This window comes from Helianthus annuus, chromosome 3 (assembly GCF_002127325.2).
Source record: "Helianthus annuus cultivar XRQ/B chromosome 3, HanXRQr2.0-SUNRISE, whole genome shotgun sequence".
In the NCBI taxonomy this organism is placed as follows: domain Eukaryota; kingdom Viridiplantae; phylum Streptophyta; class Magnoliopsida; order Asterales; family Asteraceae; genus Helianthus; species Helianthus annuus.
In genome coordinates, this window is record NC_035435.2 from 46,992,727 (window position 1) to 47,006,670 (window position 13,944).

At 37.5% G+C, this 13,944-nt stretch overlaps 1 protein-coding gene across 1 annotated transcript; it reads right to left on the bottom strand.

The window, feature by feature from the left end:
• Positions 1 to 5,273: 5,273 nt before the first annotated feature.
• On the bottom strand, positions 5,274 to 6,376 carry LOC110931465 (histone-lysine N-methyltransferase, H3 lysine-79 specific-like). Its single transcript, XM_022174857.1, has 3 exons — positions 5,987 to 6,376; positions 5,605 to 5,907; positions 5,274 to 5,561 (listed from the first exon to the last, which is right to left on the bottom strand). Exons 1-3 carry the CDS (start codon positions 6,374 to 6,376, stop codon positions 5,274 to 5,276), a joined length of 981 nt encoding a protein of 326 aa, XP_022030549.1.
• Positions 6,377 to 13,944: the final 7,568 nt, after the last annotated feature.

Sequence of the window (13,944 nt, forward strand, 5' to 3'; positions counted from 1 at the left end):
TATGATAGGTCGTGTCCGAATGTTAGAGATGGACCCCTTTGCGTTGATGTGCCAATGTGGTTAGGATTTGGGATTGGAGGAGGGATCCTCGCAGTCCCTGAGTTGGTGGGGTTTAGGTTATCCCCAGTCGTGTTATTCGGATGATCAGACATGATCTTTTGAGAGGGAGAGGGATGGTACAAAAAAGTGCTTAAGAGTAGTGGTGGGCGCCAATGATGAAACAATGGTTAACCAGGCAGGGTTAACATACTGGTTTCGTCAAGAAGGGTTAATCCCTTCCTCTCGAGGATCGCTGGCTGGATCGCCTGCCGGTTGATCTCCTGCACAAGGGAACAAGCCGTGACTCGTAACAAGGAGGATGGGGTGGGGGGTGCTCCTTGTTACCACTCTCCGGCGTGAGAATCAGTAGTCTGCTTGGGAAGGAAAGTATGATAGTAGTAGTAGTGAGAGAGTTGTGAAGAGATACCTCAAACCTGGTTTGGGGTTGGTATTTATAGCCGAGGAGTGAAGAAGGAGGTGGATGGATAGACTGACGGCATGCTGCACCTTTGCAGGTGTGTCAGATATGTCGGCCATGGAGGTGACGCCACGTCAGTCTGTCGCTTATGTAGACCTGACAGGCGGCTGCCATTGGTGCTACTTGCTCTGTGGTGTTAGTCCCACTTGATGAGTGCACAGGATGCGGTGCAGGCCGCATCGCTGTTCGCGGTAACTGTAAATCTTCCCGCGTCTTACTCTTTGATCAAGAAATACGCGAGATGCGGTGCCAGGCCGCATCGTCGTCTGTGGTGACTGTTGCTGTTATCCAGCTTACTTGTCTTGATAGAAGTGTTCACTGGATGCGGTGCTAGGCCGCGTCGTTGTGAATACTTCCGTTTTCATACACCAGATGCGATGCCATACCACATCGCTCTACCGTTCTCATATTCCAGGTAAGTCCTCCTCCATCCTTGGGCAGATTGGATTCAACCACCGTGTCTGCGCGTTCCGCATGGACACAGGTAGGTTGTTAGCTAGTGGGGGTTTTGATAAGGGTAATGGTCACTCGCGGTCATGCTGACGCGAGATCTGGGACCATACCCCTTCAACCACCAAACACTGCGCTAAGTAGCAACCGAACAAAAAAATAGGGACCAAATATGACTACCAAACATCGTACTAAATAGCAACTGAACAACGGCTAAATTCAGGTAGGGAAAAGGGTAAAACAAAAATTAAAAAAATACACTAATTTAAATATGTTGGCATTATAAAAAAATCAAGGTTTTGTTACAAAAAGAGAAATTGCACTTTTCATTTATGTTTCACAATTTTTTTAGGCGCTGTCCTTTAACTTTAAAAGTTAAAGTGGTTGTTCTTTACATTAGCACATGATTACAGGTGGTGTCCTTTTGACCTAATACAGTTAAATTTTAGAATTAGGTTTGATCATGTGCATTACACATAAAGGTGAGTTGTTTTTTTTACCATTTAACCTATTTTTATTAATATTAATGTTAAAATTCAAAATAAAAAAGCATTTACTTAAAAACTCTCATGCACACACTCTCTCTATCACATGTATTCCCCCCCCTCTCTCTCTCTCTCTATATATATATATATATATATATATATATAGGGGATGGTTCAAATGAAAACCATTTTTAACGCGAAAACTCGAAAACTAACTAAAAAACCTAAAAAACACACCCTTTTTTTGCAATTTATTTATTAAAAATTGCTAGTTTTTGTATAAAAAAAATTTCAAAAAAAAAAAAAAAAAACAATTGTAGTGCACATGTGTAATAATTCACATGTGTAGTACACATACACATGTGCAATACAAAAAAAATTGAAAAAAAGTTTTTTTTTTTTTTTGTATACCTAAAATAACGAAAATTGGTATGTTTTTTAGTCTTTTTTAGTTAGTTTTCGAGTTTTCGCGTTAACTAGTGGTTTTCATTTGAACCTTCCCCTATATATATATATATATATAGAGTTAATTACATAGTTAGTCCCTGTGGTTTGCCCAAAGTAACATACTTAGGTACTAATGGTTTAAAATCACATTCTAGGGTATTAACTTTTCATTTTATAACGTTTGGAGGTATTAACATTATTTGTAAGTTTAAAATCCCATTCTATTAGTACCTAATGATGTTATTTTGTGCAAACCACAGGGACTAACTATGTTAATACCTTAGAAGTTAATACCTAGAAATGTTACAAAATGAAAAGTTAATACCCTAGAAGGTAATTTTAAACTATTAGTACCTAAATATGTTATTTTGTGCAAACCATAGGGACTAACTATGTAATTAACTCTCTCTCTCTCTCTTTCTATATATATATATATATATATATATATATATATATATATATAGTGAAAGTGTAAAATATAATATTCCTTAACCTACAATATGTACAATATAGTGAAATCGCATGTAATAAAATAGCATGGATGAAATCGCATGTGATAATTTTGATAAAATCGCATGTTGGTTTTTTGTAACAATTTTGCATGTGATAATTTTGATGAAATCGCATGTTGGTTTTTTGTAACAATTTCACATGTGGTAATTTTGATGAAATCACATGTTAAAAAACCAACATGCGAAACTGTTACAAAAAACCAACATGCGATTTCATTGTGGGATGAAGATCTGACGGCTAAGATGAGCGCGTATATATTGTACGATAAGGGATATTGTACGTTAACCTAACCCTATATATATATATAGGTACGGGATCAGGAGAGAACGGTGAAAAGTGTGAGAACGGATCCTGGTCGGCCACGTGGTATAGCGCTCTAAATTATGTGCGGGGGTACGATTGTCATTGTCCACTTCCCGCTAAACAATGGGATTATGATTTCGTTGCCCAAAAAAATTAAATAGAAATGGCGTTTTCATCTTTATGCTTGTTTTACATGGCGTATTTTTAAAAAGGTATTTTTTCTTACGGATGGCGTTTATGTTTTAATGGCGTTCTATTAATATCCAACAGATATGGTGTTATTGTGTTTTTTACTTGTTTTAATTTAGTTTTTTAACTCTTTTTTTAATGTTGTTTTTATTTAACTGGTTACTATTTGTTAATTATTCTAATCATGGCGTTTTCATTGATTTGCAATAATATGATAGAAAATCACACAACCAAACATGTAGATGTAATAATCTAAAGAGTAAAGCACAATAGTCAACATTAAAATTTTACAATCCATGGCGTTTAAGCTAATCTACATTATCTATCATCCTTTGTGCCATTCTCTTGTCCGCTGTGTCAAACATTTCACGTATTTTTTGTCCCCCTAAAGCCAAGAATTTTGTTACACGTTTTGTCAATTGTGTTCTGTTTTCATTTTCGATATGAAGCAGGATTTTTCGAATGTATTTTACCCTTAGTTCATTTAGTTGTCTTTGCTGTAGTTGATTTGGGGCATTTTCTTTTGCCAAACCACATCTCCAACCAGCTATATCCCCCATGTACGTTTCCATATGCCTTATTGCGAAAATCCCACAGTCGAGCACGTTAGACGTTGTCCTCCAATCCATCTGTTGTCTGACAATCTTCGCCTTGCTCATGATTTATGCTTTGGGTGTTTTTTAATACGCAAGTAGTTTGCAAAAGCACTGTGCTGCAGTTTCACATTTTTTTGCATATATTAGTCTGGCGTTTTGTCAACATAGTTCCTATATACAAAGTTTTTAAGATACTTACCAACCTTCCCACCCATCCTTCATACTTGTCTTTGGTGCTGACGTCATCCCCTGCACCGCTGTTGTCCAATACATCAATTCTTTCGTGTTTTATGTTGAAACAGACAACATAGAAATGTCTTTCCCATATTATTGGCACGAAGACCAGTTCATAATCTTTGATGGTTTTATTTTTCTTGTCTCCTTTGAAACGTGTATTTTTCAGAACAATTTCCATGTTTCTGTTGAATTCTTTGTTTCGTATATTTTCTTTTGGCATTTCGTCGTATGCCGGAGTATATTGTAATATTGAGTACCACATTTTTAAACAACAAAACAATGTCTTATTATAATTTTATCAATTAAATATAGCAAAAGAGTTACCAGCAGTAATTCTGAGCAGAATAACCTTGAGGGTGATTCTGGAGCCTTGTATTTTTCTTCATAGTTCAGGATATGTGCCCAACATAGAATAATTGAGACGTGTGCTTGAAATCCTAGTTTCATGCTCTCACAAATCACCCTCATGATAAACTTTTCTCCCATCTTGAACACCTCAGTCCTAACAAAGCATCATTTGGCGTTTTAGTTATACAAACTCATTCTATTATAATACATGGCGTTTTGATCGTTTTTACATGCATATTCAAGTAAACGTTATAAATGGAAAGTTTGGCGTTTTATTTTGAGAGAAGTGTACATACTCGTAATCGCCGTATCCAGTGAAGATGTATGTGGAAAGATTATTTTCAGGGTTTGTCCTTGGTTCATGTATAACCACTTGCCTCCTTACATAAGGTGACAAACATGCCCTGCTCAATTTCTTATCTCTCTTCTCCTCTTCAGCCATAGTCTTTTTGTTTATATTTTTATCTTCTTCATCATCTTTATCAGCTTTTTCATCACTAGGCAGGTTTAAAGTTGTATTTTCTTGCATCAACTTTGTGATGTCTGGAGTTTTATCCTCATCACCTTTCTCCTGCACATTTGACCTGTTTGGCGTTTTTGGTGGTGATGTGTTGATGACGTTTTCATCTTATGGTTTATTGGGTGTCTCTTCCTCTTCAAAAGTTTTCAAAGGTTTTTCCCAGCTGTAGATAGTGGCTGCTCATATGGCGTTTTATCAAACACTACACCTTGTTGGTCAACACTTTTGTTTACCATCTCCCCTTCAGTTTTTTCTAGTTCAGTAATGAATGCTTGACTGTATTGTGTTTCTGTCGTGGGGACGTTTGGTATCTTATCAAATACAGGCATTTTGGGGTCTCTTCAGAAAGTTGCAGATGTTTTTTTTGTTTCTTTAATCACTTCATCCACCATCCTTGAATTATCAAGACCTTCTTTTATATCAATAATTTGTTTTAGATCTTGTCGTGGCAGCTTCAAAATCTCTGCCATATTCCTTTTAATTATTTTTTCCCATTGTATCTCGAAATGTGATATTCAAGTGTCTTGAAATCACAACTCCATCTCTCAATATCATTTTCATTTATATCTCCAACTAATAATATAGTATCCTCATATCATCATATATGGGGGCTGTTGTAGCAGTCGAGGGTTCGACGTTTTGTTCTCCGGCCATATCCCTTTCGTTTTCTACTCTCGTTTCCCCTTCTCCTTTCCCTTCTCCTTCTCCTTCTCCATCCCCTTCACCATTCCCTTCCGACACCCTTTCCTCTTCTTCTTTTCCTTCTCATTCCCCTTTTCCTTCTCCTTCTCCTTCTCCTTCTCCTTTTCCTTCATTTTCAACTTCAATGGCGTTTTCATGAACTCTTTCCACTTCAATGACGTTTTCATCAACTGTTTCCACTTCAATGGCGTTTTCAATTCCAGCCATCTCCTTCTCCCCTTCTTCTTCAGTTTCACCTCCTCCTTATCCTTCTTCTTCATTTTCAAATTCTTTGGCGTTTTCATCAATTTTTTGCACTTCAATGACGTTTTCTATTCCAGCCATCTCCTTTTCCCCTTCTTCTTCATTTTCACCTCCTAGTACCACCTCATTTTCAACCTCAGTTTCATGTTTACCTTCCTCTCTTTCAGCTGGCACTTCTTTGGCGTTTTCATCAACAAATTTTGAGATGTTCTCCAACAATGTCATACATTGTGAGTATTTAATGTGTACCAGGAGGCTATTTGGGTATTCAGTCTTTGACTGTTTTAACAATGTGCTCAGTTTATTGTAACAGTCTTCTAATTCTTTGTATGCCCCATCCAATTTATCAACCATTTCCTGTTAAATTAAAAAAAGGGATTTTGTTGATCATGGTGTTTTGTGGTTTTTTTTTAAATTTATTATTTGAACAGCATACCTCTTCTGGTTCATTGTTTTGTTCTTCTTCGTGAGCAAAAATGTTGTCATACTGTGTTACTCCTCTGACAAGAGCATGGTTCCCTGATGCATAATATTCAAACATCATTTCCCAGCTTTCTCTATCCTCATTCACCATCCTTTGAAGCGAAGCATCTTCATCCTCATTATCTTCATTCTCATTTTGATTCTCATCATTGATGTAGAGGGCGTTTTGCACAACAGGGTGGAGCCCCATATAATCATAATGATCATCACGATCAAAACCATCATCATCATCAAACTCATCATCATCATCGTTATCAGCATGCTTATCAACGTTGTGAACATCATCTTCATCTTCATTCTCAACATCGTCATCATCAGCTTCATCATCAACAACAACCTGCATTTTCTTGTTTTTTTGGGTTTGCCTTCCTTAGCCTTTTTGACTGTTTTCCTTTTTTACTTCATTGCCAACAAGGCGTTTTGCCATTGCACTCTCAAATAAGTCAAGAATATCTGTTGTAACCCACTCAATTGGGTATCCTTCTTTTCGGTCCCATTTTTTTCCTATTGCAAGCATCGTTCACCAAGGCAAGCTGTGACAAAATAGATTTTCCAAATGACATATATTTTTTGGTGTTTTAATGACACACAAATGATATATGTTATATAGGGAAATTTTATTCTTACCGCAAGTATGATTAGTGGCCCTGTGTAGTGCTTTTTTGGAGACCATGCGGTTTTGGCGTGTTGCAAGCATTGGATGATATAACTACACCAGTTCATTTGGTTTATTTGATTGGAGACCATGCGGTTTTGGCGTGTTGCAAGCATTGGATGATATAACTACACCAGTTCATTGGTTTATTTGAACGTCTGGTGTAACGTTGTGCAAGAATTGTTTGTTGACGATTGCATTATCACTTGCATGCCCCGTTATAGTGAAGAATGCTACAAGGAAATTTAGGCAGAAGTCTCTCCCAAAGCCATGCATCACAGGAAAAACGTTTTCAAAGTATAGCTTCACACTTGGTCTGTTAACCCAGCCCAACCCTTGGAACTATGCTTCCACTCAGCCACCACCTGGTCTTTAGTTGTTGGTCTTTTTTTCATGTTCATGGGCACCCTTCCATTAGGTATACACATTAAAGAGTTTATCAATTCTTCATTCATATGTATGGTATTGTTGCCAACGTGTAGGGTGATTGTCTTTTCATTGTAATTTTTAACCAACCAGTACCCAAGCATTGTCGGTACGGTGTCTTTTTTCAACCTTAGTGTAGCACCAAACCCCATCTGGTGTACTGCTTGTCTTTGATTTTGGTTTAGATTCATAAACCAACTAGTCAAGTTTGTAGGTTTTACTCTTGACAAGACCCTAGCCCCACTGAACTCATGATATGGTTCTTCCTCAACCTCAACATTCTGACTTAATGCCTTCCTCTTATTGGCGTTTTGGGCCTTTCCAGTGTGGACATTTATTCTCAATCTTAACCTCTCTTCGCCTATAAAAATGATTTCATGGCGTTTTATTTTATGGCGTTTAATAACATAGTGTTACATGTATGGCATTTTATAAATCAATATCAGATGATAGATGTTGAATAAGACAATAACAGTTAAATGGCGTTTATAACACAAACTGTAACACCCCGTGTTTCCAAAAGTCAAAGTCAAGATTGAAGTCAAAGGAAGAAAAGATCGCTAATTGCGATCTGTCACTCCTTGCTCAATTACTGTTTTGACTTCTTTGTCTGTAATTAGTCTATTTTATGTATTTTTACGTTAGTTGTATTATGTGGAGTAATTAATTACAATCGAAGCAATCGAATGTTTATCGCTGCGAACCGCTTTACGACTGTGAATAATAGGAAGTAACAATGCGATAAAGTTAAGTAAACGCTAATCGAACTAATCTAATCTAATCATCATCAAACTCGAAACCCGAATTATGCGACTTTGGTTGTTATTATACGTGTGTGTGTGCCTTATGTGTTACTTGTGCATGTTTATTTATGTTATATAAGTGGTGATCAATCGAAACGCAAGCGAACTCAATCGAAATCGAATTATGAAAATTAGTGGAGAAGAGATAGCGCGAGATATAGATGCTTGTATGTAGATATAGTATTTGGGATTGAAAGTAATTTGAATAGGAAACTCTATCGTATTATCATAAATCGCAAATCGAAATATCAAAAATCGTCACGCCGAACACTCAAATCAGGCACTGATCGATCAGGATACCTGCCGATCGAACAACTAGCCGATCAGACTACTGTCCGATCAGATAAGCTGTCTGATCGTGCTGACCGACCGATCGGCCAGCCCTTTCCTCATTTGGCATCCTATAAATACCCCTGTCATTGTCATCCTTTCCACTTTTGGAAACCTCTGTCCGACCAGCCCGCTTAGCTCATCATTTTCTCAGATTTCTCTCAATTCTGGTAAGATTTCGTCCTAAATCTTGTACTTTCTTGATCTACACGCACTCCTACACCTTTCTATCTTTCAAATCTTGATTTCTAACCGTGAAATCATTAAGATTCAAGTGTTCTAGGATGATGTCATCATGGTGTTCTTGAAGAACTTCATGTTTTGGCCTTAATCCACCAAGAATCACTTGGATCTAGTCGATTTCCACATAAACAAACAAAGATCTTTCATAGATCTAAACATGAACACGGTGAAAAGGATTGAAAGATGGATTTTCCAACTTTCTTTCAACTCTTTTACACTCAATGCCTTCTAACCGATAGAAATGGAGCTTGTGTCGACTTGCTAATCATTCCGATGGTTGATGGCTCAAGATCCAGATTCTACCCACGAGGTTCACCGATTTCGGGTTGAACGTTAAACTACGTCTTGAACAGTTCACCGACCGGATTTGGGTGATTCATGCCCGATCCGGGGAACCAAGTAAAGACGATGGTTCTATGGTTCGACTCGTTGTCAAAATACCTCAATAAAACGACAAACAATCAGAACGACCAAGTGATAGACGAACAGGCTGATCAGGTCAGAGTGCTGACTGATCGGACTGCTGTCTGAACGGACAGCCAGCCGATCAGACAGTCAGCCGATCGACTGGCCAGCCGATCGGCTAGCACATGGTCCCACACTTAATCAATTTATTCCTTGAAGTTGAGTATTGAACGAACTGCTATTCGATCGGACTACCGTCCGATTGGATTACTCTTCGGATCATGAGATACTTGACCTCAACACTTAATCGAAGTTTTCAACATGTTCGATGCACTAGGAGTGCCACCCGAACGAACAGCCGTCCAATCAGGTGACAGCCTGCTGAGAACTTGTTTTGCTAAAAGTACCTAGCCGATCGGGTTGCCGGCCGATCGAACGACCGTCCGACCGACCGACCTAAAAAGTAAAGATACTTCAATGTTTTCAAATGCTACAACAAAAACTTCAAAAGTCAAACCATCATACACAAACACATCCTACTCAAAAGAAGAAACAATCCACTCGAACAGCCATCCGATCGGAATCCCGTCCGACCGGACAACTGTCCGAACGGACTATCAACCGAATGGTCAGCCGTTTGAAAGGACTACCGTCCGATCGACCAGCTGTCCGACTCTCCAACACTTGTTTTCCGTTTTACGCGTTGCTTATCATTATGCTATCAAACTATTCAGGCTAACCCTACTCTCAAGCGCTCCCTTCAATCCATCAATCGCTGTGAGTATACTCGAACCCTTTTTGCTTTAGCGCTTTTGGGTGTTACATACGTTACTTATTATAAATCACAATCGAACACACTACGCAATATTTTATACGCTAACCGTTATCTCATGTATTACGTGACTAAATGAATACTTGTTGTTATGTTTACACATGGAATGCTATCTACCTGCCTTAACAATGATAGTACTATAGTTTCGACTCAGCAACCGTTCACACGAGGGTTGTTAAGGACAGTTACTTGCATGGGTTACGGTGGTAATCATGTATTGCGAACTGCCTCGGGCAGTCAACCCGTAGACATTGGTATCGATAGATCCATGTCGATAATTAACATGCTTCGTTTTCCTCTATGTACGTGCTGGTTATGCATAAACTATTTCGACTCTATTATGCTACTATCAAACTTGTATGCTCACCTTTACATTTTATGTATTGACTTTTATTTTAACGTATGTGACAGGTGCTTAAGATGCTTATCTGCTAGGAAAGCGAGGCTAGAATAAAGCTCTAGAGCCCAACAAATAGTTGTCTGTAGTAGTCAAATTAAGGGTCTCTAGAAGCAGATAAACAATTGCTTTTTATTTAAATCTGAGTTGTCGGAACAGAATATTTGCCTGGATTTTTGTCTGTAATAATTTATTTGTTGTTTGAGATATGGTATGGGACGTATTATTTAAATCGAATAGTAATGATAATTGTTATGGAAACTTCTGGACAATCTGTTTCGCTCAGTGCCGCGCCCCGATGATTCCGCCATCCGTTGGGGTGTGACACAAACCATACATGTTTTGGCGTTTAGTAACAAAGCTATTAAAGGATACATGTTTGTGGCGTTTAGTAACACACAAATGATATATGTTTTTTTTCAATAAGAGAATGACATATATGTAAAATTTCGTTCTCATACATTGTTAAACAAACGATACAAATTTTGGCAACAAAGTATCAAAGTGTATTTTTACATCACGAAAAGTATCATTCTATACCATGTCCTCTTGTTGTCTTCTTTCGTTGCTCGTTGGGTTTTTGGCATTTTGGAGCAGATGACCCTTCCCCTTCCACACTTGTAGAAACTGCAAATTTATTGTTAAAATTAGAACGCCAAAAGCAGCATAAACTAGCACAATGTAAATCGAAGTTAACTCACTATGTTTTTTGCCTCTGGATCTGGTTTGATTTTTCGACGCCATAGTTTTTGTTGTTTCGCGTTTTCTAGGGTTTTCGCGTTTTACGTTGGTTTTGGGGTGGTTCTCTAGGAAGTATATATATGTTTCGGTCACGCTTTGATGTGTTTTGTAGATGAACATTTACCTTTTTGCCCTTATGGAAGCGCACCCCCTTTAAAAAGTTTATGTTATTTACGAAAACGCCACCGCGCCATCTAGTCCATAGACTGTTTTGATCTGACGATCCATAATCATTCTCACCGTTCTCACACTTTCACCTGTTCTCCCTAAATCCTGACCCTATATAATATATATATATATATATATATATATATATATATATATATATATATATATATATACATTTAAAAGCATTTTTAAATCCAAATTTTTTTAACAAAACAATTTTCTTTGCGCGCCGGTTTTTGCACGTCGTTTTTATTCCCGGCTTTTTCACGCATCGTTTTTAACGCGTCGTTTTTGCACGCCATTTTTTATGCTCGGCTTTTTAAGCTTCGTTTTTTTAACGCGCCGTTTTTTACGTCCCGTTTTAATGCGGCGTTTTTTACGTTGCGTTTTTTTCGCGGCGTTTTTATGCCCCGTATTCACGCCCCTTGTTTAGGCGCCGTTTTATCACACGGTTTTTTACGTTTTACAATTTACGTTGAAACAGTTTTACGTTTTACGTTAAATAGTTTTTGCATAAAAGTTTACCTTTTACGTTAAAAAAGTTTACGTTTCACGTTTTACGTTAAACTTTTTAAATTTTTTACGTTTTACGTTAAACTTTTTACATTTTACGTAAAACTTTTTACGTTTTACATTTTACGTTAAACTTTTTATGTTTTACGTTAAAAAAGTTTACGTTTTACGTTAAAAAGTTTACGTTTTACGTTTTATGTTAAAAAGTTTACGTTTTACGTTAAAAAGTTTACATTTTACGTTTTACGTTAAAAAGTTTATGTTTTACGTTTTACGTTAAAAATTTACGTTTTACGTTTTATCTTAAATAGTTTACGTTTTACGTTAAAAAGTTTACGTTTTTTCGTTAAAAAATTTACGTTCCACGTTTTACGTTTTACATTAAAAAGTTTACCTTTTACGTTACAAAAAAATTTGTGCAGAGTTTCCTCTGTTTTTGGACGCCCCGACAACACAAGTTGTCGTTATAATTTTCAAAATTCAATAATCAATCACAATATCAATTTTTTGTCAACTATATCAAAACGTAACTATACTTTAATCGAATCGGTTCGAGCTCGTTTTCACGAAAATAAATAGAACTATAAAAATAACGAAATAAATCGCGCCGAGACCTGAACCGAAGCCGTTGATCACAGTTAACCGAGCCGTTGACTAAGGTTGACTTTGTTGACCTGAACCCATGACTAATCTAACCCGACTCGTTGAACCAACTCTGACCTAGTTTGATTGGACTTCACCCGAACCTGAACTTGACCCAAAAAGGCCCGAAGCTCTCAAAGATTACCCGAGCTGTAACAATTCTGACATGACCCGAAACAAAATCCCGAATCCACACTTTGAAGTGAAACACCCGAACTCGAGTTTAATATGAACCAAACAAACCTGACCCGTGTTTGGAATGGCGTGGCTCCGGCGACTGTTATCACCGTCGAGTACCTTCAACATCAGCACCCTCTTTTTATCGTCAATCTTCAACATCTGCGGCTGTCGTTGATCTCGCCAGAACAAGATGTGCCACCTCCGCCGATGAGCAGTCACCGGAAAAATCGGCGTCTCCGCCGTCTTCTCTTTCACCCGCCGCCGCTGCCATTCTGTTGCCGGCTTTTGTGTCGGTCTCCGAGAAACGCGGCTGTCGGAGTTTGAATTCACAACCACAACCACCGCCGCTGCCGTGAATCTGAGGTATATGGGTATGATAGGGTATGAGAAGGGAAGTTGAGGGGTGTTCGCTAGAGAAGCCGGAGGTACCGTTGCCGGTAATACGGCCGGTAGCCGGCCGACGTGCTTGCCTGGACAGGAAATCGAGAGGGAGGGAGTGAGAGTTGCTATTGTTGTTGTGTGTTTTGAAGATAATATGAAAGTGAGGATAAGGTTTCTAGGTGTGTGTTTAGATCTGTAGAGAAAAGTGTGGGAGGGAAAACGAAACTCACTTTTTGAAGAAATTAGGAGAGAGACGGATGGAAATAAAAAAAGGAGGAGAGAGGCAAGCATTAAATGGAGAGAGAGAGGGGGGGATTTGACATTTGAGGTAAAAGACCAAAATACCCTTTTAGTTGGCATAATCTGATTGGCTGAGAGTGGTTCTCGCGGTTTTTACAACTAGAGTGTGTATATATATATATAGGGGAAGGTTCAAATGAAAACCAATAGTTATTGTGAAAACTCGAAAACTAATTAAAAAAGCCAAAAAAACATAAATTTTTTTTTATTTATTATTTTTTTGCAAAACAAATTTCGCAGGTTTTTTAATATAAAAAAAAATTAAAAAAAAAATTTGTGTAGTGCACATGTGTAATACTACACATGTGTATTATTACATATGTGCACTATACACATGTGTAGTATTACACATGTGCACTAAACAATTTTTTTTTTTGAAAAAAAGTTTTTTTATATATATAAAAACTAGCGATTTTTATAAAAAAATTGAAAAAAAAATTTTTTGAGTGTTTTTTAGGCTTTTTTTAGTTAGTTTTCAAGTTTTCACAATAAAAGTGGTTTTCATTTGAACCATCCCCTATATATATATATATAGAGAGAGAGAGAAAGGTTAACATACTTCACGGCTTATCATACTTCACGTAGGAGACAATGGTAACCGTTGGATCAGGGGTATAATCACGCATGGGACCACATAATCACGCATGGGACCACATAATCACACATGAGATCCAAAATCACGCACATTATTTTGGTCAAAAAAATTATTACGCATGTTATATATTTTGTGAAGTACGTTAATGTACGTTAAGGCGTGAAGTACATTATACTTTCTCTCTCTCTCTCTCTCTATATATATATATATAGAAAGGTTAACGTACAAAACTGCTTAACGTACATAACGTACGCGACGACTTAACAATATGCGTGATTAAGTTTATAACATGCGTGATTA

What these genes read in the sequence shown, in the direction of transcription:
- LOC110931465 (XM_022174857.1), bottom strand. Translation starts at nt 6,376, where the DNA reads ATGCAGGTTGTTGTTGATGATGAAGCTGATGATGACGATGTTGAGAAT. An exon ending in AAAACAATGAACCAGAAGAG is followed by an intron (nt 5,908 to 5,986) that starts GTATGCTGTTCA and finishes TTAATTTAACAG; the next exon opens with GAAATGGTTGATAAATTGGA. An exon ending in GAATAGAAAACGTCATTGAA is followed by an intron (nt 5,562 to 5,604) that starts GTGCAAAAAATT and finishes TTGAAAATGAAG; the next exon opens with AAGAAGGATAAGGAGGAGGT.